Source organism: Monodon monoceros, unplaced genomic scaffold, assembly GCF_005190385.1.
Source record: "Monodon monoceros isolate NGI ecotype Baffin Bay Population unplaced genomic scaffold, NGI_Narwhal_1 Super_Scaffold_14, whole genome shotgun sequence".
Taxonomy (NCBI): Eukaryota; Metazoa; Chordata; class Mammalia; order Artiodactyla; family Monodontidae; genus Monodon; species Monodon monoceros.
Window position 1 is genome coordinate 32,464,666 of NW_021703770.1, and position 25,251 is coordinate 32,489,916.

At 41.5% G+C, this 25,251-nt stretch overlaps 1 protein-coding gene across 4 annotated transcripts in view; it reads right to left on the reverse strand.

Moving 5' to 3' along the window:
- Positions 1-25,251, reverse strand: part of GRHL2 (grainyhead like transcription factor 2) — a 164,146-nt gene that overhangs the window by 96,061 nt on the left and 42,834 nt on the right. For all 4 annotated transcript variants that reach the window (XM_029223040.1, XM_029223039.1, XM_029223042.1 and 1 more), the window contains exons 2-4: positions 18,641-18,836; positions 11,196-11,263; positions 6,187-6,580 (exon numbers count right to left, since the gene is read on the reverse strand). In XM_029223040.1, coding sequence (XP_029078873.1) covers positions 6,187-6,580; positions 11,196-11,263; positions 18,641-18,836 — 658 coding nt within the window. The remainder of the gene's footprint in view (positions 1-6,186; positions 6,581-11,195; positions 11,264-18,640; positions 18,837-25,251) is intronic.

Sequence of the window (25,251 nt, forward strand, 5' to 3'; positions counted from 1 at the left end):
ACATATGAAATCCAGAGCTGGTTGTCACTTCCATGATCCCTTCTTAGACTCATCCGTAACAAGCCCAAACACTACCAAGAGCTCCTCCCAACTCTCTCTTGCTGAGTTGTCCCTAAGGGCCCCTTGCAGGAGCAGGCTAAATAAATGTAACTTTGACTACAGATGTGTTCATGGTAGTCTTTGGCTGGTGGACTTAGATACAAAGAAAACTGACTTTACTAGGAACTGAAAGGGGAGGACAGGGAAGGCTTCCTTGAGGTAGTCACACAGGAGGAAGGGTGTGGAAGGTAGTAAAGAATATTCTAGAATAGCATTGTCCAATAGAACTTTATGCAAAGATGTAAGTGTTCTATATCTTCACTAATATGGTAGCCACGTGCACCTTCTGAGCACTTAAAATGGAGATAGTGGGACTGAGGAATTGAATTTTTAATTTTATTCAATTTTAATAGCCACAGGTGGCTAGTGACTGCAGTATTGCACAGCACAGTCCTAAAACATGGAGTAGCAGGCACATGGGTCCTGAGGCAGGAGGGAGCATATCAGGTTCACAGAACTGAATGATGCTCAGAGCAGAGAGCACCAGGGGGAAAGATGTGCAAGAGGAGGGGGGAAAGGCGGAGGAGAAACAGAATGTGCAAGGCCTTGTAAACCCGTTAAAGATTTAGATCTTAATCCTAAAAACAATGGGATTTCAGTGAGAGGGTGTCATGATCAGGTTAGCATTCTGAAAAGACCATCCCAGGTACAGTGCACAAAAGTGGACAGTATTATAGGCCAGAGATAATGACAGCTTGGGTCAGTATGGTGGAAGTAGAATGGAGATAAATGATTTCAGAGAGATTTAAGAAAGTGAAGTTGATAGAACTGATAATGACTTAGATGGGGATTATCGTAGAGCAAAGCATCAAGAAAAAAATCCTCGTTGCTTGAGAAACCGGAAGGACGGTGGTGCCACTCCACTAGAGCAGTGAACATGAGGGAAGATGTAAGTCAGATTCTGAGCTGGTGGTGAGTCAAACAGGCAGTTGAACATAAAGGTCTGGAGCTCAGAGAGAACTGGGCTGGAGAAAAATAATGTGAAAAGTATTCAGGACATAGATGATAACTGAAGCTGCGGACATAAAGCTAAGAGCATTTTCAAGAGACAACAGTGATCAAAGCATCAAATGGTGCTGCAAAGTAACAGCTTTAACAGAACGGGGATTTCCAGAGCCGTTCTATTCAAGAGCTGGGTAGATGGCCCCTAGGAACCTAAGGATAGGCCATGCAATCTCGTAAAATTTGACTATGTATAGAGAAACCTAAATCCTTCCCAAGTATAAAATGTGTATGCTAAGGATTTTCCAAAATTTTGCTTGGTGCAAAAACAAACTAATAAAATAATAGAAGTTTTAGTGGTACCATATGCACTATATCATGTATTTAAAATAAAAACAACAAAATTGGTTGCACTGATCAAAAAGTGAAGCCATGTTCCATTTCAGTACTTGAATCAACATTTTTAAGATTTTATTCTTTAAGTTTGTGGTGGGAAATGAACTATCAGTTAAAAATTAGTCACGTTGGACAGGGTTTAGATCCAGGGTAACTTCCAGTATCAGTCTACAGATGAATATAACATCAATGGATATAACCATCATATGTCTGTTGGGTATAACAAATAATAATTCTTTGATCTTATTTCAGAATTCTCTGCAAACTATGTTAATTTGACAAATAACATACCAGGGACTAAATAATGAAATACATGGTAGAGATATCTGGTGCTCACACATAAATCATTCTCATTCCTGAGCACATGGGAAAACTAGACTTCTCTTAACCTCTTGCAGTTAGTTAAGACCATGTGACTGGTTCTAGCCAATGAAATGTGAACAGGGGTAATAGCAATACTTCCAGGTCATAGTATTTACAACTCAGTGTGCCATCTCCATGGTCTCTCTTCCCCAGCTGGGATGACCCTGAAGCCACATATAGAGATGGTAATGTCACAAGATGGAGGGAACCTGGATTCCTGATCAAAAGACAGGTCCGCAGACATCTATCAAGATTATTATTAGCAAGAAATAAACATTTAGTGTATCAAATCACTGAGATCTGGTGTTCCTTCATTCATACAGTTAAACTTATGTTAGCTGACATACAAAATTGTAGTACAGAATAGCAAATTCTTTCTTCTACTTTGATTCTTATGATAACAATACATATGATTTTTCTATAAAAACTCTTTCTTGCATCTCTCAAGGTTTACATGTTTCCTAAAAGCATTCTAGGTGTTAATACTACCCTGTTTTATATTTATCAACTATACTCTTTGCTTATTAGCTGTGTGGCCTTTGGCACGTTCATAACCTCTCTGAATCTCTGTTTTTTCATCTGTAAAGTGGGAAGAGTAATACCTTCCTTGCAGAATTGTGGTATAGTAAATATTAGAAATAAAGTGTGTAAGCCACAGTGCCTGGCACACAGTAGTACTCAATAAATAGCAGCTATATAGATAGTAACCTTCTAGAGCGCAGAAACCAAGGCACACCTCCTGCCGTCTACTCCCACGTCTAGCACAATGCCTAACACCCAGTATAAACAAATATTTACCAAATGTTACTACTAAGAGGATACAAAATAAAATATAAATCAAATTAGCTAAAATAAATTCATTAAAGAACTTTTTAATGCTACTAGCCTCAGTTGAACCAAACTGCTCCCTTCCCTGGTATCACTATACACAGAGAGAGAGAGAGAGAGAGAGAGAGAGGGAAGAAGCCATCTCTAATAGCAAATGAAACTTGCTAATTCAACAAGTAGTAGACATTTTAGTAGTTTGCCTAAAGGAAGTGCTAGGTTTTAGACAAATTTTCCTTAGTGAAATTTACTTGGTGAAATCACTGAGCTCACCTGATCTTATAACCAGTTGACAGTGCCATGGCTAAAGATCATGATAAATCATTCCATTTAATTTACATCAGATTGAATTATAATATGCAATGTAAACACTGATTTCCAAGACTAGGAGAGCAGCTAAACCAAACTCGGTGGAAATAACTTTCACATTTAGTTTCTGGTAAGTTGCTTTCTCATCCACTCCAAAATAAAACCCCAAATACAATTGTGTCCTTTCATAAGCCTCTTTACCTACAACACAAACACAACTCATAACACATCCTCCAAGTAGCATGATGGTTCCGCTGACATTGGACCACATCCACGGACTCTTCTGTGACTAATGTAATATTTCTGCACTGTGTGAGAAAAACATTAGTAGCAACCCTTTAGTGAAAAAGTATGCACCTCACATTCCTACGTGGAATGACTTGCTTTTCTCTACAGAAGCACCCCTGACTGCTTGAGGGCAAATCAAATATTCAACAATACCAAAAACCCTACGAGATCCCTTGCTCAGTTTGAAAAAAAAAAAAGCTGCAGCAGCAGGTTGTTGACTCTTTTAAGCCACACCACACAGGAAGCTAAAGGAGCAAACTTTAAGATAATATTTTTATTACAAGGACACTGAAGGTTTGATATAAAGCTACCAGAGCCCAAGAAATACGGAAGCCTGGTAAGGGCAGGGAATTTATTGTGTCTCACTCTGCTCACTCCCCAATTTCATAGAATGCAGCAGGCACTCGGGAATGACAGGCCAGGAAAAGAAGTCTACTGTGAGGCCCTCCCAACGCTGCAGAGAGCTGGTTCCTTTTGTTCCTCTTATTCTCATATGAAAGATGAGAAATAGCTAATGACGTAGACAAAGAATCCTCATTTAAGAAAACAAACACATTTAAGCAAGGCACTATGTTCAGTTATGGAGCTCCTGAGAACTGGAAGGTCCCACAGTGTCTCTGAGTGTAGAGGTAATGGCTAAGGACACTGGCCCTGGAGCCCGACAGCTTGTGGCAAGTCCCATCTCTGCCACTTACTACGGTGCGACCATGGGTGTTCTTATGCTTTCTGTGCCTTAGTATCCTCATTTGGAAAACACAGATGACAATAACAGTACCTCATAGGGTTTTTGTGAGGATTAGATGAGTATATATCACTTAGAATGATGCCCAGCACAAAGTAGGTGCTCATCAAATGCTTATTATTTTAAAATATGATTATTTAGGGTTACAATTTCAGCCTCAGGTGGCTGAATTTTGTCCCATTGGCAACTAAATGGGTATCGGGCTGCAAGTATTTGGTATACTGCCACCACAGTCACTCCTCTTTAAGAAATAAGAAACCACAAGTTTTCCCCTTCTGCCATTGTCTTTTATTGACCCAGGTGGAGTGCAAAATGAGATGTCAGTGACCATCGACTCAAATGTAAAGGCACTGCTCCTAAATGTTGAAGCAGCTGACCTGAACTAAAAACAAGAAGAAAAGCATTACATATTCTGGGTCAAAAACTGGAGAGGTGATCCACAATTATATCAGCAATTGTTGTTCTACAAAGATCCCAAGGCAATTAAATGGAAAGAATATTGTCTTTCCAACAAATGATGCTGGAACACTGGATATCAATGTGGGAAAGAAATGGGACTCAACCCTTCTCTAACACCAGATATAAAAATTATCTCAAAGTGGATCATAAACCTACACGTAAGATGTAAAACTATTAAATGTCTAGAAAAAAAAACAGAGAAATCTTTGTGACATTAGGTTAGGCCAAGACTTCTTAAACTGTACATCGAAAGCATAAACTCTAAGAGGAAAATATTGATTAACTGGACTTCATCAAGATTAAATACTGTTGCTGTTTGAAAAACATAGTTAAGAAAATAAAGTGGCTATCACACTGCAAAACGTATAACTGATAAAGGGCTACACTATTTAGGGATCTCTTACAACTTAATAAAAGGAAGACAAATAACCCAATTTAAAAATTGGGCAAATTATTTGAACAGACATTTCACAAAAGAAGTTACAGGAACGGTCAGATAAACACACGGAATAATATTCAACATCACTAGACACCAGAGAAATGCAATTTTAAACCACAATGAGACACGATCACATATGCACTAAAACGACTACAGTTAAAAAGACGGACAATATCAAGTTTGGGCAAGGATATGGAAAAGGGGAACCCTCATGTATTGCTGGTGAGAATGAAAATGTTCCAGCCACCTTGAAACACTGTCAGCAGTGTTTCACATACATTTACCACATGACCCAGCAAGTGCAGTCCTAGGTATTTACACAAGACAAGACAAATGAAAGCATGTGTCCACAGCAGCGTTATTCATAATAGCCAAACCCTAGAAGCCAAAACCTAGAAACAACCAAAAGTCCACCAACTGGGGAATAAATTGTGATACATGCTTACCGTGGGATACTACTCAGCAATTTTAGAAACAAATTATTAGCACAAGCGATAACATAGATGAATCTCAAAAAGATTCTGCTAAATGAAAGAAGGCAACATACAAGACTCTATACTCTACCATTCCATTTATATGAAATTTGAGAAAAAGCAGAAGTATAGTGACAGAAGGCTAATCTGTGTCTGCCACGAGCAAGAGGAGACGGGAGGGCTTGAAATTCAAACTCTTAGGATGAGGAAACTTTCCACTGATTCTGACGTTGGTTACATCATTGTAAACAATTAGCAAAATTTTCAAACGTGTGAATTTAAAACAAACAAGCAAGCAAAGATCATTGCTTCCGTAAGTTCTTTGGGCACACGAGAAGAATACATAGAATCTATCTGTAAGGTACCAAGTACACATACATGTACACACTTGATTACTGACAATACCAATTCTTTCTTGAGTATTCAATCAGACAAGGTCTTTAAAGAGTTATATTGTTTTAAAAAGTGATGGGCAGGCAACATCTTTGGCTGCCATTTGGAAAGTTACAAACTAGAAGAGGTCAAAGTGAAAACTTTACAAAGTAGGAAATTTCCACGCAAACAGCCCTTTGTTCTTCAAAAATAGTTCATTTTAAGACTAAAACTAAAACCAGTCAAGGAATCTGTCATCTAAGAGGCAGGAAAACGGAAATATTCCTCCACACACCTAGGCCAATGGTCTAATAAAACCCGTTTATGAAGAAAGATGCAGGCATGTTTAAAAAAAAAACAAACAAAATCTTAAACTCACAGTTGAATTCACTCATCCCACTTAAAAAGCCAACAGAGAAAACAAGTTAGGTGGTTTTGGGTTTCAGTTCCAGCTGCTGACGTAAGAGCCAGGGACTCACCTCTGTGTTTCCGTCTTTGAAGCTCTCGCTGTAAGTACTGTCCGGGGTGCTGCGCTGATCATCCTTGAGGTAGGTGCTATGGCTGGCCACGGACGGCACACCATACTGAGTCTGTTCAAAGATAACCACGCGTTGCTCTTCACCATCTCCCCGGGGATAGTGCACAGGTGGGGCCGTGAAAACCGGTGTGAAATCTTCGGCCTTCACCACTGTGATTCCCGCCATGGGGATGACGGCTGGGCTCTCAGAGACGTTCGTGCTATACTGTTCCCGTTTTGAATTCTCCAGGTGGTCTTGATTTAGGGAAAGGTTCACTGGAACAGTCTTTAGGACCTGCACTCGGTTTTCTCCTCCACTCAAACTACTCTGGGCTCCACTGGTGCCAAGACAGTTTCTGTGTGTTTAAACCCACACCCCGCAACAGAACAGAATTAGAAACATCACCCTTCTGCAACTCCTAATAACTGATGTAAACAAGAATCAGTGGATGCTAATGCATTAGGGGGAGAGCTGATGGCAAACTTTACAATGGAATGCAATGAATCTTTGTATCACTAGAAGGAGGACAACTACACATATGTGCCTCCTGGTATCATGCAATGAGCCCCACCTAGAAAGTGCTATTGCCCACCCCCCCCCCGAAACAGCTGACTCTAAATCAAGCAAGCCTTTACATCTAGCTTCCAGTTCTTAGGATATATGGGAGCTGGAAGAATAATTTAAACAACATTGAAAAGAAACAATCATACAAACCAGAATGTCACACATCTTACTGACCTGGTTTCTTCAATAAGTCAGAGGCATGAAAAAAGAAAGAAAAGTGGGAGACTTGTTCTAGGTTAAGAAACTTAAAAGACATAATCAAATAGGATTAGCAGATCTTGTCTGGATCCTGATCTAAAAAACCAAAAAGGCACTTATGAGGCAGTGGGATTTTTGAGACAACTGAATATGAACTGAGAGGTAGCTGATGTTAAGGAAGTACTGTTAACTCACCTAGATGTGATAATGATTTTGAGATTAGGTAATAAAATGTCTTTATTTAGAGATACAAATCATAAGTTGTTAGAGGTGAAATGACATAAAGTAAGCCAGGAACTTATTTTGGATACTATTGCAATAAAAATTTAGAAAGAAAGAAAGAAAAGGTCAAGTTTAAGTAGGTGTAACACAAAGTTATCAGTGCTGAACCCGGAGGATGGGATGGGTATCTGGGGGTTCATTATACCATCGTCTTTATTTATGGGTATGTTTGAAAGCTTTCAGAAGAAAACATTTTAAGTAGCTTTTTTGAAAAAAGGTGGGAGCAGGACAATAAGTTAAAGGAAGAGAGTGGAAAGAATATTTTTCACTCTTCTGCAGGCTAAACTCCTTGCAGGAAAAATAATATAACGAGAGGGCTTCCCTGGTGGCGCAGTGGTTGAGAGTCCGCCTGCCGATGCAGGGGACACGGGTTCGTGCCCCGGTCTGGGAGGATCCCACATGCCGCAGAGCGGCTGGGCCCGTGAGCCATGGCCGCTGAGCCTGCGCGTCCGGAGCCTGTGCTCCACAACGGGAGAGGCCACAACAGGGAGAGGCCCGCGTACCGCAAAAAAAAAAAAAATAATAATAATAATAATATAATGAGAATTTATCATTAGAATATTTTCACTAAATTGAGAAGTACCATCAGCTCATTGATGTCCTTAGCACTGAATTACTTTCACGGCTTAAGGAGGTGGTGTAACTGGGCTTACGTAAGACAAGATCTCTCAGATCTCAGACCTCCTGTGCTACAAAGAGAAAGGAAAGGATTCAGAAGATTAATTCTTGCCAGTATAAGATGAAATACTTTCATCTATACTATAGAATACTGGGAGAGAGCAGAAGCAGAGAGAAACTTCTTACGAAAAGAGCGTTATTGATAGCAAAATGATTTTACTAGCAAAGTCCTTGTGGTAAGATTTGAGGCCACCTCTTATTTATAGATTATTCTGAATGACACAGAGAGAAAATGCACGTTTTGCGTGGAGCCCCGTCCCCAATGTCTGTTTTTCTAAAACTAGCATGTGCTTTCTGGGGCTTACAGCGATCTCTCATCGAGAGAAATATTTGAATAAAATTGGTTCTTCCAAGAATTGGGCTCTCGTGGCTCCTCTCTGTAAAGGAAATCCACTCGCCTCTGAGTTTGCCTCTCAAACAGGACTCGGTATTTTTAGCTTTGATTTTTCAAATAAAACTTCAAAGTGAAGCTTGAGGAAAGAATGGCTCCACGTGAACAAAGCCAACAGAAAAATACCTGGACCTCTCTGAGTCAGTCACAGACCTGTAGAAATCATTCTAGAAACAAACCCTTTAAAGAATGAAATCGTGAGTCTATAAACATTCTGGCTTTAAGTAATAACCTGCTTTCATGGCTATATCAATACAATGAATCTGTATCTAAGACACAGTGAAAATTTAGGAATTACGTTCAATCTGAATCCAGTAAGCTGATGATGCCAAAACCCAGGCCACCCATTTATTTCAGTATTTCCCAAACCTTATTGTTGAGAACATTGCATAGAATGTTAATATATGTTCCTCAAAGAAAGGAGACCATGATAAAATCAGTATTAAAAAAAAAACTGCCTAAACAAGACCACCCTGGTGAGTCACAGTCGTGAACACAGTAAAGGCCCCCAAGGGTTCCTCCACTTGTTTAACTGTAACCCAGAATTTCTCAAACTCATTTTATCCGGGACCCTTCTGTGGAGGAGTAACCACTAATACTTGTGGGTAATGTTCTGCAAGTTGGGTGTAGGACGGTTGGTCTACGTTCACTAGCTACCAAAGCAATTATCCACTTTCAGCACTTCTGGGCTTTGCACAAGCACGGTCTTACTGGCTTTGCCAAAATATTCAAAATTAATCAACTCCTCTACAGTTAGAGTCCACTTCAGTCCAAATTTCTTAAGTCTTTAATTCATGCAAAACACTTGGATTCTAAACAAGAAACACACGTCAAAATATTTCTGGTGTGCTTATAAACAAATAAATAAGCAAACTAATAGAGTTGTGCAAATCTAGTTGAATCGTCACTACCATGAGACAAGGGAACAACAGACTCGGCACCATCCTATAATGTGTAAATGTGCCTCTATAGAATAGCACCGACCTTAAAAGCTGATGCCAGAGAACTCTGGAAGTCATCCAAAAAATGGGCGATCAGAACAAAGTAAGAATTATTGTGAGATATACTGACTCACCTGCAATAGAATTTAAAATTGAACCAAACATTATAATGTGAGAAAAAAATGCAAGGCTAAGAATGGTTCATTGAAATATACTTTTAAAAAATTTGGGGTCATGACATTGAGATTACTTTTCAAAGTGGCGACTTCTGTATACGAACATTTGTAATGATATCATGTCAGCACATGGCACCTTAATTCATGAGTACATTGCAGACCAAATGATATCCTTCCAAATTACATTCAACCGGAAGTCTACTAAGTCATAATCAGTCCATACAAGGTGGTTTGTCTATACCTCACCGCCAGTTTTTTTTTAAGGCACTCCATTGATATCACAAAAATGGCCTTTAAAATACAATGAGTGGCTATCAGTCTTTAATGTTGCTCTAGAAGATACTTTACCAAAACATGGGCTCTTTTGTCTATTATGATACATACAGAGCACACATCTTAGATTCGTTCCCCTCCCCACCTCCACCCCCCACGCCTCCCCCAACTTTTCTGTGATTACTGGTATAGGTCTTAGGAGACAGCACTTGCTTAGCCTAATAAATGCTGGTTGGATGGTGGAAAAGTTATAGGACCTGAAGAGCATCAGCCTCTTTCTCCCTGTCATCACTGCTACTCACTAGTGCCCAGGGCCCCAAAGCAGCATAGAGCATCAGAAGATCCCTGTGGAACCACAAGTCAGGTGCAGACAGCCTTGATCACCTGCTGGGGACGTGCCTTAGAGGTGATACACAGCACAGGACCACTGATGGGCGGGGTGGCCCCCACTGCTAGTCGTATGACAAGATCACAATGTCACAAGCAGCTCCTATCAAGGCCAGGAAAGATTCTGACATGTGTTTTAGCAGGAGACTTCATTTCTCCTGGCTTCATGTTTCCAAGTGGAAAAACCCCCCAACAGAAAAGCACTGTGGCTTCTCCGTCCCTCTGCAGGGGAAGAGATGTATTTGATTGGTGAGTTTGGGAGAAGTAGCTGAGCAAGGTGGTTCAGACCCTTGTGGTTCCCTCTTTATGTCTGGATCATCTTGGCCAAAGAAAAGGGACACTCCAGTCACTGTGGCCATGCCATCAGTGGCCTGTCCCTTCAGGGAGGCCTGAAGTCCTGCTTGGGATTGGATGAATAGCCATATCTAAGTCAGGACTGAAATGTTACAAATTGCTGGTTCAAAATCACATTCTCTAATTAGCTTCATCAGAAGTAAAATTGATTTTTTTTCCTTTTTAATTTCAATCTGTCTGTTTCTTGTTTTTCAACTGGTTCTTAACTCAGGATTGAAGGAAAGGAGTATGACCTATGGTCTCCTAACATCTTTCCTGCCCCTGCACCCCAACAGTGTCCTCTGCCACCCATGGCTCTCTACCAGCTCCTCCCTGAACTGAGATCAGCCTGGCCTCCTTCCTCTCCCCCTTATCAAAGACGATCTTCAAATGTCTCACTCCCTCAAGGGCCTCATCGCAGTCATACAGCCATCGGACGGACAGAAAAGTTCATGCCAGCAGTAGGCTATCTTGCCTGTATATCACCTCTAACTCTTGGGATCTGCAGCCTCCTTGGAAGATACTGAATGCCCTTTGCAGAATTGCAAAACCAAAAAATACAATTTTCTCTCCCGCCTGAGAGATCCAGTTTTGTTCCAGACTCCAAAACCAGGTAGCAGACATGAAGCTTCTTGACTCCCATATCCTCTCAAGAACAAAAGTTATAGTTTAATACTATTGTTTTCAAAAAACATAGAAAAAGAGTTATCTGGGGAGTCAGGCATATTCCTGTATATATTATCATACCTTTTATCCTGGTCTTCTTGGCTGTCACTTGCTTTGCTTACAGACAGCAGCCTCTTGTCTCGAGGAACCTGAAAACATCACCAACCATCAGTCAGACTTATGTAGATGCAGAGCTTGACACCAGCATAAGCAAAGAAAAGGAAATGGAACATTCTCCAGAGAACGGTGGCAAATTTGCAATGGCCAGGAGATGGTTAAAGGTAACCAGCCTGATTGGCAATGCCAGTAGACCGGATACAAAAGGGTGATAATCAATGTAGGGCCACAGCAATCCTGATTCTGCTGTGCCCTGCTGACACTGGCAACTCTCTCTCGCTGGACCTGAGCACCTTCTGAGCCCTCCCCACCTCGGTTGGGAGTGGATGAGGGGAAAGGGTAAGAGGATCTGTGCTCTGGAGCAGAGAGAAAACATCTTGGAACTACAACAGGTATCCCATTAAGGAACAGGGACTGATCCTCCACTCTGATGAGGGACTCCAGGTGCTGACATGCAGGGGGGCAAACTGGGTAGGGGGCTGCACTGTCCAGTGAGGGAGCAACATCTAATACCTGAGCCAGCCTTCACCTACCCTCCCTAGCTCTCAAACTGGCTCCCACCCTGCTTCTTCTAATGCACTTTTATTATTGACTTCACAACCACAATGCCAACATATTACATGAAAGATTATTGAAAAAGTGCTACTTGAGAGAAGGGATCCCCCTACCAGCTGTGTTTCTGAACATCATATGACCGCCCTACCGCATTAAGGATCGCTTACCTATCTCTACCATAGTTCTCAAACACATGAATGGTGGGTTTAGATTTGTTTGCCTGGTTGGATGTTTTGGGTTTTTTTGGTTCTGATTTTGTTTCTTCCTAAATCTCCAGATCTTCCTTCTAGCCAAACACCTTTGCACTCAAAACACCGCCTTCACTATTTTGACATAAGAGAGCGTTTATGAGAAGCATCTCTCTTCTGGATTCCGGACTAGCAATCCTCATGGATAGTTTCCACTCACCTGAATATGTATGCAAGCCCAGTCAGCTGGGCAAGGGAGGCAACATAGCAGGGTGGCTAAGAGTCCAGGCCTAGACCTGATTGTTTGGGTTCAAATCTCAGCTCTACCACTTACTAATTCTGCCTCGGTTTCCTCAGCTGTAAAACAGGCATAATGGTAGTCCTATACCTCACAGGGTGTTTAGTAAAATTAAGTGAGTTAATTTTTTTAAAGCCACTTAGAGTGTCTGGGAATTTATAAGCATTGGTTAAATAAAAATAAAGTAAATCAATTGTCCTTCACTCACATGTCAATGATGAGGGTCTACAATGTAGCAGGCATTACTAAGTGCTAGACAGAAATGAAATGAATAAAACATAGCTCCTATCATCTACTGAAAACGACAGATAAACATAAAATTTTAATACCCAGCACACCCATGTTCATAGCAGCATTATTCACAATAGCCAAAAAGTGGAAATGACCCAAATGTCCATCCATCTACAGATGAATGGGTAAACAAAATGTGATATATACATACAATGGGATATTATTCAGCCTTGAAGATGAAATTCTGATACATGCTATAATATGGATGAAGCTTGAAGACATTACACTAAATCCCTTGTGACTCAAATCCATCAACTTCCCTGTGGATGCCTGCCTCCTGGTTCAGCCCCCGAAATCTCTTACCTGAGCTACGGCATCAGCCTAACTGGTCTCTCCTCTCCTTCACTTAACCCCTGCAAATCCATTTGGGATCCAGTAAGAAGATACACAGTGATCTTTCAGTCTGACCCCACTATGCTCTTACTTAAAACTCTTCAATGCTTCCCGTTATTCTCAGGAACATGGCCTCCAAAAACTCTTCTGCCTCAACTTGGGCCACCCCCATCACTGCTGTGTGTACAGCCACACTACATCTCTGACCATGCAATGCTCCTTCTTGCAGCAGAACCATCACATAGTCCCCTGCCCCACCCTACCCATGCCTTCTCTAAGCTAACTTGTGAGCTTACTTCAAGAACCATCTAAATGTTCATATCCAAGATTAGACTACAATCTCCACGAGTGTCCACCTTGTGCATGGTTATGTCCCAAGCGCCTGGAATGTAGCAGGCCCTCACTAAATTCTTGTTGAAAGAATGACTGAATCAATCAAAATGGCCTGCAAAAAGTAGAATCAAAGAAATAGGAGAAATAGGGATTCCAAACACTAAAACGTATTAGTAACTCCCAAAGACTCCTGGAAGTGAACATTAGTGTTGCTAAGATGGAGTGATGCCAGCTCTGAGCAGCCTGCTCAGTCTACAGTATTGGGCACAATGTGACAAAGGGAAACCTTTGGGTTTGCTCCCATCTGGGCCAGGCTGAACCATGTTTACCTTTGGTTTCCCAAAGACTGTCCTTCTTAGAGAAACTGAGACCTCTGAACTCAGGCCCCTTTCTCAAGTCTAGACCCGCAATACTGTCTATCAGACATCCCTACCTAGACATCCTACAAGCGCATCAAACTCAACATACAATTATCCTTTTCCCCAAAACCCTTCTTCTGTACTCTGCCTTTGTTAATCTGAGAATCAGCTTAGATATTATGACCCTAATTATAGGGTTCTCCCACCAAATCTCACACACACACAAACACACACACACACAATCAGTTGCCAGCTTTTTTTTTTTTTTTTTTGCGGTACGTGGGCCTCTCACTGTTGTGGCCTCTCCCGTTGAGGAGCACAGGCTCCGGACGCGCAGGCTCATTGGCCACGGCTCACGGGCCCAGCCGCTCCGTGGCATGTGGGATCTTCCCGGACCGGGGCATGAACCCGCGTCCCCTGCATCGGCAGGCGGACTCTCAACCACTGCGCCACCAGGGAAGCCCCAGTTGCCAGCTTTTATTCAAACAAATACTCAGTGATTTCTTGAACATACTGCTTTGTCTCTATGCAGTATGGCTGACTAAACAGAGTGGCTGATTCAGAGAGAACCTCACAAATGCTGACCCAGGAACAGCTACCATCATGTCTTACTTTAGGGCTTCATCATTTTTTATCTGGACTATTGCAACAAACTGTTCACTGGATTCTCTGCTCATAACCCACCTCCCTGCTGCTGCTGCTGTTGCTGTAACATGTATAAATCATTTCTCCAGTCTACCAGGCTTATGTTCAAAATCGTTCAGCAATGGAGAAAATGATGCCAAATAATATGACAGAAAAATTACAAGAAATTTCACTTTCTTCTTTAAGCTTCCCTGAATTTTCTATAATGTATATGTATAAGCCAAAAATAAAAAGCTGGTTTCAACAGCTTATGAATATTTCAACAGCTTATGAATATTTATTAAATCACTTATTCACTCATTCATCTAGATAATGTGAATTTAAATCATTAAAATACATAAAAAACAGGACTTCCCTGGTGGCACAGTGGTTACGAATCCATCTGCCAATGCAGGGGACATGAGTTCAAGCCCTGGTCCAGGAAGATCCTGCATGCCTCAGAGCAACTAAGCCTGTGCACCACAACTACTGATCCTGTGCTCTAGAGCCCGTGAACCATAACTGCTGAGCCCGCGTGCCACAACTACTGAAGCCCGTGCGCCTAGAGCCCGTGCTCCACAACAAGAGAAGCCACAGCAATCAGAAGCCCATGCACCACAACAAAGAGTAGCCCCCGCTCGCCGCAACTAGAGAAAGCCTTCGCCTGCCGATGCAGGGGACGCGTGCCATGGAGTGGCTAGGCCCGTGAGCCATAGCTGCTGGGCCTGCGCGCCCGGAGCCTGTGCTCCACAACGGGAGAGTCCGCAACAGTGAGAGGCTCACGTACCGCAAAAAAAAAAATTTCAGGTGTCCAACATAGAGATTGCCAATTTTTAAAGGCTATATTCCATTTATAGTTATTATAAAATATTGGCTATATTCCCTGCATTGTACAATATATCCTTGTAACTTATTTTATACGTAGTAGCTTGTACCTCTTAATCCCCTACCCCTATCTTGCCCCTCCCCCCTCCCCTCTCTCCATTGGTAGCCACTAGTTTGTTCTCTACATATTGAAGTCTGTTTCTGTTTTGTTATATTGACTAGTTTGTTTTCATTTTTTAGATTCCACATATAAGTGATATCATACAGTGTTTGTCTTTCTCTGACATTTCACTTAGCATAATACCCTCCAGGTCCATCCATGATGTTGCAGGTGACAAAATTTCATTCTTTTTTATGGCTGAATAGTACTCTATCGTATTTATATACCTCATCTTTATCCATTTGTCAGCTGACGCTGACACTTGGGTTGCTTCCATATCTTGGCTATTGTAAATAGTGCTACTATGAACACTGGGGTGGATGTATCTTTTCAAATTAGTGTTTTCATTTTTTTCAGATATATATCCAGGAGTGGAACCTCTGGGTCATATGGTGGTTCTATTTTTAGTTTTTTGAGAAACTGCCATACTGTCTTCCATAGTGGATGCACCAATTTACATTCCCATCAACAGTATACAAGGGTTCCTTTTTCTCTACATCCTCAAATTGAGTTTTATGTAAACTCTCTACTCTGCATTACAAAATATTTACAGAAAGCAGTATTTCAACTTTCCTCTAAATCTTAAAAATGTGCAAGAGGAGAGGTAATCCAGGTACCATACTTACTAACACTTTATCCTCTGAACCTGTGGGAAATAAAATACGTTGCTTTCCTAAATTACTAATGATTTTTGTTTCAAGGTGTGTTTCTCTTTTTCATTAATACAAAAGAATTGCCATCTAATACAGATACCTGAAATTATATCCATAAGAATATAAGATATAAAGAATAAGAATATAAGATATAAAGAATATAAATATAAGAAAAATATTTTTTTTCAAAGTGTATCTTAATGTATTTCTTCAAAGTCTTATAAAAGCATTAACTAACGTATTTGTTTAACATAGTTATAAAAGTTACCAAAAAATGTAGTAATGACCCAAGTGATTAAATCAGGGTCACTTTAATATGTTACTAGATTTTAAAGATTGATAAAGGTATCAATTTTTCACAGCAGGGGAAGGAGAAGAGGGGACAAAGTGAGAGAGTAGCATTGACATATATACGCTACCAAATGTAAAATGGATGGCTAGTGGGAAGCAGCCGCACAGCACAGGGAGATCAGCTCGATGCTTTGTGACGACCTTGAGGGGTGGGATAGGCAGGGTGGGAGGGAGGCTCAAGAGGGAGGGGATATGGGGATATAAGTATACATACAGCTGATTCACTTTGTTGTACAGCACAAACTAACACAACACTGTAAAGCAATTACAATCCAATAAAGATATTTTTTTTAAAGGTGTCAAGTTTTAACTATTTTTTATAATAAAGGAAAATTGCTTTGTGATTCCTTTCTAGGGATGAGACCATTTCTGAACATTACACACTAACACAAAAGTCCAATAAAGCTGAACCCTCAAGAAATAGCCTATAACATGAAGCAGTCTAACATGGTAAGTTCTGTGTTTCTATACCGTCCTCAATACATTCTGAAAATTCTGACTCCAAAACGTTTAGAGTTCATCCTTGTGTTTTTCAAATAAGCTCCTTAGTCAAAAAGGATTGAAATATATAAAACAACCACAAACAAAGAAAAGAAGAAAGGAAAGCCTGCCAAGAAACCATCTTTGTTTTTAGGCTCGTTTTTCTTCAGGCGATTCCTGTTCATTGTAGGAAACTGCCCTGCTTACATGGAATGGAGGTTAGACCCTAAAATATCCTTTCATCTGGACCCCAATTCCCAAAGTTAAAGCCCTTTCTTGCTATGTCAGGAGACGTGATGGGAGCTGTACAGCTTCACAAGAGAGCTGTCGAAATCGGCCAACTCCAGCTCCGCTGGTAAAGGGAAAAAAAATCAGCCTAGACTGGCAAGGGTACTAGTGGAATGCCCTTCCCGTATTTCTCCAGCACTTTCCAACCATAAAAAATGCATTTATTTGAGTTAATAATATCCTCATTTAAAGCAGCCTGGATGGGCCAACCTATCAGTTACTCATACCTCGTGTTTCATCTTAAATAAGCACAACTTGGCTTGGCTTTCATTCTTCTCCCCATGGAGGGAGCCCTCCTGAGTGTTTTAATAGAGAAAATGGGAAGAAGCTGGAAAAGGAATGAGTAAGTTTAGAGAACTTTGGTGAAAGAAATAGGCCCGGGGGCAGTGTCAGAGTCCATGGTGGTGGGAAATCGTCGTAAAGCACAAAAACCCTGGTTTAGGAGAGACCCAGGGGACAACACAACTTGCAGAAGTGAGACCACTGGGAGGAATCAGGAAGCTGAGACTGGTGCTTACCCAAAGAAAAATGATTCCTCTTGGGTGATTTTCTCATGATGGAGGGAGAGGGGAAGAGGGGGATTTAGTTCTTATTCTAAAATAAAGAGTTCACCGTGCCCAACCAGCAAAATAAACACGGCCATTCTCACCTTTGTGCCAATAGCATCATAAGCCCACAGTGTTTACAATCAAGTCAGGCAATAAATATCCTCATTCAGTAAATACCTGTTGATTTTTTACACTTCATTGGTTCTAAGGGAGCAGGTCATAACAGATATAGTCCTTTATAGTTGAGGCAGACCATTGTTTGTTGTTCGATTTCCTGAAATACTCCTATTTTGAAAGTAACTATGGCAGGTATTTTTGTAATGCAAGCGAATTACATTCATTTTGTTTTAAGGGTTTTTCAAAATAAATATTGAGTACTCATCGAAACAAATGGAGACAGTCAGATTTTGGAATTGCTGCAAAAGCCTACCACTAAAGTATTCATTGGTGTATTCCTTACAAAACTGAAAAATCTAGAAACCCTGATGTTTCTTATAAAATGGAAAATCTAAAAGCAACCTAGGGAGTTCCCTGGTGGTCCAGTGGTTAGGACTCGGCATTTTCACTTCTGTTTTCACTGCCGACGGCCAGGGTTCAATCTCTGGTCGGGGAACTAAGATCCTGCAAGCTGTGTGGCACAGCCAAAAAATTAAATTAAAAAAAAATTTTTTTTAAGGTTCTCATTACTTAATTAAAAAATAAAATAAGAAAAGATAAAAGCAACCTAAATGCCCCAAAACTGAGCAATGACTAAATTATGGTACAGCCACACAATGTAATATTCTTTATTCACCAAAAATCATAAAGTAAAAATGGCAGCAAAGAAGGATCTGCAGTATGATATGAAGTAGAAATTAAACGTAGATAATATGTATGCTTGTAAACAGAGGGCACAGAAATAATTATCCTAAAATGGAAACTCCCTCGGGGTGGGGTGGTAAAGTCGTGCTTTATAGATGGGAATGCAGAGACGCAATGAGAACAGGAAGAGGCTGAATTCCAGAGCGAGTGCGGCAATGCCACTCATTCTCTGGCCTGGGATGAAGAATCTGGCCCCTCTGCCCACTAGAGAGGGGAGGCCCTGGAGGCAGAAAGTGGAGGGAGGCGGGGCTTCAGGTCCTACCTTGTAGTAGTCATACAGCAGGCCAAGGGCGGCAGCGCTGTCCTCATCACCGTTGATACTCATCATGGCCTTGGTGGCCGCCGTCAGGGGGTTCTCCAAATACGACTTCCAGGCTTCATCCTCACTGGTGTAGGCTCTTCGGGTATTAAATGGAGGGTCACTGGGCATGGGCACTAAGGCCACCAGTCGTTTATTACTGTGAAAGCAAGAAAAACACGAGGTTCATTATCAAAGAAGTATTCCTTTGATATCCGCTAAAAAATACACATTATTTGGTTAATTTGTACTTCCCCAGAATGGAAGAGAGGGAAGATTAAGACTAAAGTGACTGCCCCATTGCATTGATAAAGCCACTGATTTATTTCTCTACTGCCCATGAGAAGTAATAATGGTCTTTCAAAGGTAGTACAGAAGTAGTGTAAGTCGGTTTCCTTCACACTTGGCTTTTCACATCCAATCACTTCAGAAGCCAAATCATCTTCTTTGATTATTCTTCATTAGTGAATATTAAAATGAAAAACTGAGAGGGAACAGGTTTCATTTAACTCTCTGAGTTCTAATGTATAAATATGTACGATACATTAAATGTAATCAACATGTTAACGGTTATTAAAAACTATTTTATCCAGTTTAATTTGTACTATAATTGCTAGCAAATTATAGACCAATCCAAGTCCCTTAATTTAAAAAGGCAATAGAAGCTACTTTGCAAACAAGACGTATTGCAGATATGCTGCATAACAGGGATACAAAGCAACAGGAAAGAGACGAACTCTGTATATGAATCCCGTGTTGCCTACTATATTTAAAGGACATAGAAACTACAGGTCGTAAAAAATCGTCATGGGGAGTGAGGAGGGCACCTGGAGAACCTTCAGCAGAGGCAAGAGAGGAGGCTGGAGTCATCTGTCCGTCCTAACCAAGCCAGGCTCAGGTAAAGCAGCAACTGGCTATCAAAGCGATTTCCTAAGGAGGATGCGAGAGTAACTTAAATACTCACAAACCATGACAGTCCTCAGCAGCTCCCCAGCCTTGTTGATTGAAGTGAAACCAAAAAGTAACCATGAGACCCTGTATTTCAGTAACACCTATGTCCACGCATAGTAACATGACACAGACAAGTAACAGGTTTGCAAAGGCAACATGTATGCCGATCAGTGGAAATTCAGTCACCAAGAGCCTTCTGATGGGCATTCAGTCACAGACGTCCCTTTTTGCTGATATTCCTACAGGGCCTTCTTATAGTAGATGGTCTCCCCGTTCACTTAGTGATAGAAAACTGGTACGAACTCCCAACAAAGGCTGTGTTGAGGGCCCTTTATGTGGAGGCATGGTGCCACACATTGGTGTAGGGTCAGAAAATGACACTGACATTGGGAACATATGTTTGGGGGCCGGGTGGGAAATCCACACTGAGCACAGTGGAGTTTCAGACTATCTCCAGGCCCCTGGTTTGAACTTTGTGCCAGGGACTTGGTGGAACTGATTGGGAAGAAAGAGAAAATGACCCAACTGTAAATTAATTGGATTAAAAGGTAAAATCAAGTTTCTGGAAGGAAACAGGAAAACCCTGGTAGAAGGCCTTTGTAACCATTAGGTAGTCTGGTGACATGGAACAGCACAGGCCCTGGAAGTGAGTCTTTGTTCACCACTTACAGTGGAGGAAAATTGCCTGAGGTTCGGTTTCTTCGCGCCTTAAATAAGGACAACACTATTTTTAGTCTCTTAAGGAACCTCCATACTGTTCTCCATAGTGGCTGTACCAATTTACATTCCCACCAACAGTGCAAGAGGGTTCCCTCCTCTCCACACCCTCTCCAGCATTTATTGTTTGTGGATTTTTTGATGATGGCCATTCTAACTGGTGTGAATGGATAACCAACAAGGACCTACTGTACAACACAGGGGACTCTGCTCAGTATTATGTAACAACCTAATTGGGGAAAGAATTTGAAAAAGAATAGATACATGTATATGTATAACTGAATCGCTTTGTTGTACACCTGAAACGAACACAACATTGTAAATCAGCTATACTCCAATATGAAATTAAAAGTTTTTTTAAAAAAAGACAGCAATGCCCACCCTACTTACCTCACAATGCGACTGTAAGAATGGAATAAAATAATGAATAAAACAGAGGTCTGTAAACTGCACAATGTTATACAATAACAGGTATTACTATCACAGCACAGTTCTATATTCCCGTAAAGTTTGTGGGTATAGCAATTCTTGGTTATAATGCAGAAGTGCTAAAGATAATCATTAATTAAAGGGAGACTGATGTGGTTCATTTAGCTATTTTGATTGAGAGCCCAAAAGATGCCAGACGCCATGCTATTTGTGGAGGATGCAATGGCAAATGACACAGGCACTGCCCTGTAGCCCAAGTAGCTTGCAGTCCAGTGGGGGAAAGAAAGCACCACTGTTGGGACTTCCCTGGTGGTGCAGTGGTTAAGAATCCGCCTACCAATGCAGGGGACATGGGTTGGTCACTGGTCCAGGAAGATCCCACATGCCGCGGAACAGCTAAGCCCGTGTGCCACAACTACTGAGCTTGCACTCTAGGGCCCATATGCCGCAACTACTGAGCCCTCATGCTGCAACTACTGAAGCACATGTGCCTAGAGCCCGAGCTCTGCAACAAGAGAAGCCACCGCAATAAGAAGTCCACGCATTGCAACGAAGAGTAGCCCCCGCTTGCTGCAACTAGAGAAAGAAGATCCAACGCAGCCAAAAAAGAGAAAGAAAAAAAGAAAGCACCACTGTTACAAGAGCAATGAGTGTGAGAAATAAACAGTGTCATGAGTGAGGTTATATGACAGAGGGGACTAACCTAACCAGAAGATCAAGGAGGAAGCAAAGTTTCAACAAAGACCTGAAGGAAAGGCAGGAGTGTGCCGGTCAACGTTGAAATGGGCAGATGTGGGAAACATCTTTTTATTTGGGGGGGGGGAACATTTGTAAAGTGAAGACTATATTGGTAATGCACAATAATGGAATTTTCTGACAAAAGGAGCACATTGGTATTCATTTTGGAGAGTCAACTAAAGAAATTTATGTATTTTATATACAGTGGAATATTACTCAGCCATAAAAAAGAATGAAATAATGCCATTTGCAGCAACATGGATGGACCTAGAGATTATCATACTAAGTGAAGTAAGTCAGAAAGAAAAAGACAAATGCCATGTGATACCACTTATATGTGGAATCTAAAATATGACACAAATGAACTTATCTACAAAACAGAAACAGACACAGAGAACAGACTTGTGGTCGCCAAGGGCAGGGGAGGTGGGGGAGGGTTGGACTGGGAGTTTGGGGTTAGCAGATGCAAACTAGTACATACAGAATGGATAAATAACAAGGTCCTACTGTATAGCACAGGGAACTATATTCAATATCCTGTGATAAACCATAATGGAAAAGAATATAAAAGAGAATATATATATATATGTATAACTGAATCACTTTGTTGTACAGTAGAAATTAACACAACATTGTAAATCAACTATAATTCAGTGTAAAAAAAAGCAATTTATGTACTTTGATTTAACAGTAAAATAGTATTTCCATGTTGTGGAAATGACTAATCACAGAGGATAGGGCTTGATTTAGAGATAGAATTTTGGTAGACTCCTAAGAACCTACAGGTGGAAGAAATGAAGTCTCTGGGAGGACCACGAAGGCAGAGGTGATAGGCCCATGTGTGGCAGTGCCACCACCACCCCTCTCAGTCATTTAGTAGGAGCCACCCTGGGTGCCCGGTCTGCAGCCTTCACTTAGAGGGAGAAGTAGAGGAATCTGAACCCTAATTGTTGCATGAGCACCCAGGCATCATGCATACTTCCCAAAACGCTCAGTCTTACAGGAAAGAAGGGCTTTAAGTTATTTGCAGTGACCTCACCATTGAAAAAGATGGAGATTTTACTCTCTTTCTTACTTAAGAAAAGCTGGGAGGCGGGGGGAGGGTTAATTACAACACTGGCTAATTTCCAAAAGTTTAGCAGGAAGCGCCAGGGTGAAGGATAAAAGCCAACTCTTGATTTACACTAAGTAGTGCCCTGATTCACTTGAGAAATTTTTCTTTGAGTCTTCCTTCAAGTCCCTACTCCCTCCTGCTGATTCTCCTGGATTGCTGATTTTATCTGTTCCCAGCACGAATGTTCACTCATAAATCTAGATTCGTCAGCTTTTCCCCTATGATGAAATGGTTGATGAATCCTTACATGATCAATGGAGAAAAATACCCCGGGAAAGCACATCCTTACTAGCTGTTTCTGTTCACATTTTTGATGGCCAAAGGGCTTTTATGCTCTCCCCTTCAACTGCATAATGACTTTGGACTTTTTGTTTTTTCATAGATTATAGTCTCTCTGGTACAGAGCACTGTTGAATAAAGCTTGGTTTAGTAAAAACAGAACAATCTCTCTGGTACACTGAGCAAAAATGTAGACTTGTAAAGAAGGACAGTTTCACAGAACAGCTTTTACCAAAGTTTGGAACACTTTCTGAAGGTGAGTTTCATCACTGTTCTTTTGGAGTGGCAATTCTAATCCTGCTCTGGTCAGCTTTCTAACTATCTTTTCAGTAGCTTCAGGTATGTAATTTTCTGGGTTGCCTTGAACACAGAGCACGTCAACTATAAACTTGATCTCTGTTCTTCCTTGGTGGAAAGTTTAAATTAGCACCTGAGTATTCACAGCAAGGCTAAGGCTGGGTTAGAACACAAATATTTTTTTTTCTTTCATTTGTTTCTTTAATCCACTACTTCATTTTGTTGATGTTGGGAGAAAAATTAAGAGATGAGTCATCAACTGACGTAATGAAAGAGGTGGAGCAGTCATGCAGCTGAGATCACAACCAAGTCAAGAAAAGCTCCAGATCGCTCTACCACATGCCCTGGGACATTAAGAAGAGTCTAACAGGGGCTTCCCTGGTGGCACAGTGGTTGAGAGTCCGCCTGCCAATGTAGGGGACGCGGGTTCGTGCCCCGGTCCGGGAAGATCCCACACGCCGCGGAGCGGCTGGGCCCGCGAGCCATGGCCGCTGAGCCTGCGCGTCTGGAGCCTGTGCTCCACAACGGGAGAGGCCACAACAGTGAGAGGCCCGCGTACCACAAAAAAAAAAAAAAAAAAAAAAAATTCCAATAGACTGCTCTCAGTTCTTAATCTCCTTGGATTTTCTTGGCCATTTCTCACTTCTGTAAAATCTTTTCCTGCTTGGCTTCTAAGATACTGTACAAGGGTGGTTCTCCTCTGTAGCCAAACACTCTTTTCTAATCTCTACTCTACCTCATCCTAGTCCTCCAACACTCATCGTTCCTGGGCCCTTTGCTCTTTTCTCTCCATTGTTGATTCGTATGGCTTTCATTGATCCTCTATCTTTTTTTTTTTTAATTTATTTTATTTTTATTTTTGGCTGTGCTGGGTCTTCGTTGCTGCGCACAGGCTTTCTCTAGTTGCGTCGAGCGGGGGCTACTCTGTTGCAGGGCGCGGGCTTCTCATTGCTGTGGCTTCTCTTGTTGCGGAGCACGGGCTCTAGGCACACGGGCTCGGTAGTTGTGGCTAGCGGGCTCTAGAGTGAAGGCTCCGTAGTTGTGGCAAACGGGCTCAGTTGCTCTGTGGCATGTGGGATCTTCCTGGACCAGGGATCGAACCCGTGTCCCCCGCATTGGCAGGCGGATTCTAAAGCACTGCGCCACTAGGGAAGTCCCTGATCCTCTATCTTAATGACTAATAGATGGGTGTCACCTAAGAGCCAGTTCTGCCTTCTCCTTAGATGTCCTGTCGCCACCTTTAACTCAATCCAAAACTAAGGTAGTCACCATTTCTCAGTTGGGCACACCTCCCCATCATCTGTCCCCAGTCATCTAGAGCCAAGTCTTATGTACTGGTTTAAAATACAGACTCTGGAGCCAGACTGCCTGGGTGTAAATCCTGGCTGCACCACGTACTAGCTGTGTAACCCTGGACAAGTTAGTTAACCTTTCTGGGCATCAGCTTCCTCACCTGTAAAATTGAGATGTGCCCCCCAATGAAACTGACACGGTATAAAAGCCTCATGTGTGTTGGCTGTTATACTTTCTCTTTGTCCCTTATATGGAGTCAGTCACCATAGCCACAATCACAGCTTTGGTCTTATCTCTTCATGCCTCCAACTGGTCTCTTTATCCTTCAACTTTCCCCTCTTCAACCCCTATTGAAGCCCTATGGAATCATCTTCAGAGATAATCATTTTCAAGAGCGTACTATGATTCTTTGCCACCTGTAATATCAAGTCCAAAATCCTCCATCTGATATTTAAGATTCTCCATTATCAGGCCCCTACATACTTCTCAAAATTTCTTTCTTTCTACTTACTTAACATAAGGAGTTAAACCATTTATTTGCAGTACCCTAAAGAAGCCCATTCCTACGTCCATGCCTTTGCTCAGACTGTTCCCCTGCCTGAAATTCCCTTCCTGCTTCTCTCCATCTAAATTCTGCTCTAATCAAAGTCCAGCTGCAAGATCCCATCTTCCAGAAAATACTCCCTGATTGTTTCTATTTGGGCTCTTAAGGTCCTCCCTGTACTAAGGACTCCTACAGTATGTATATTATTTACTA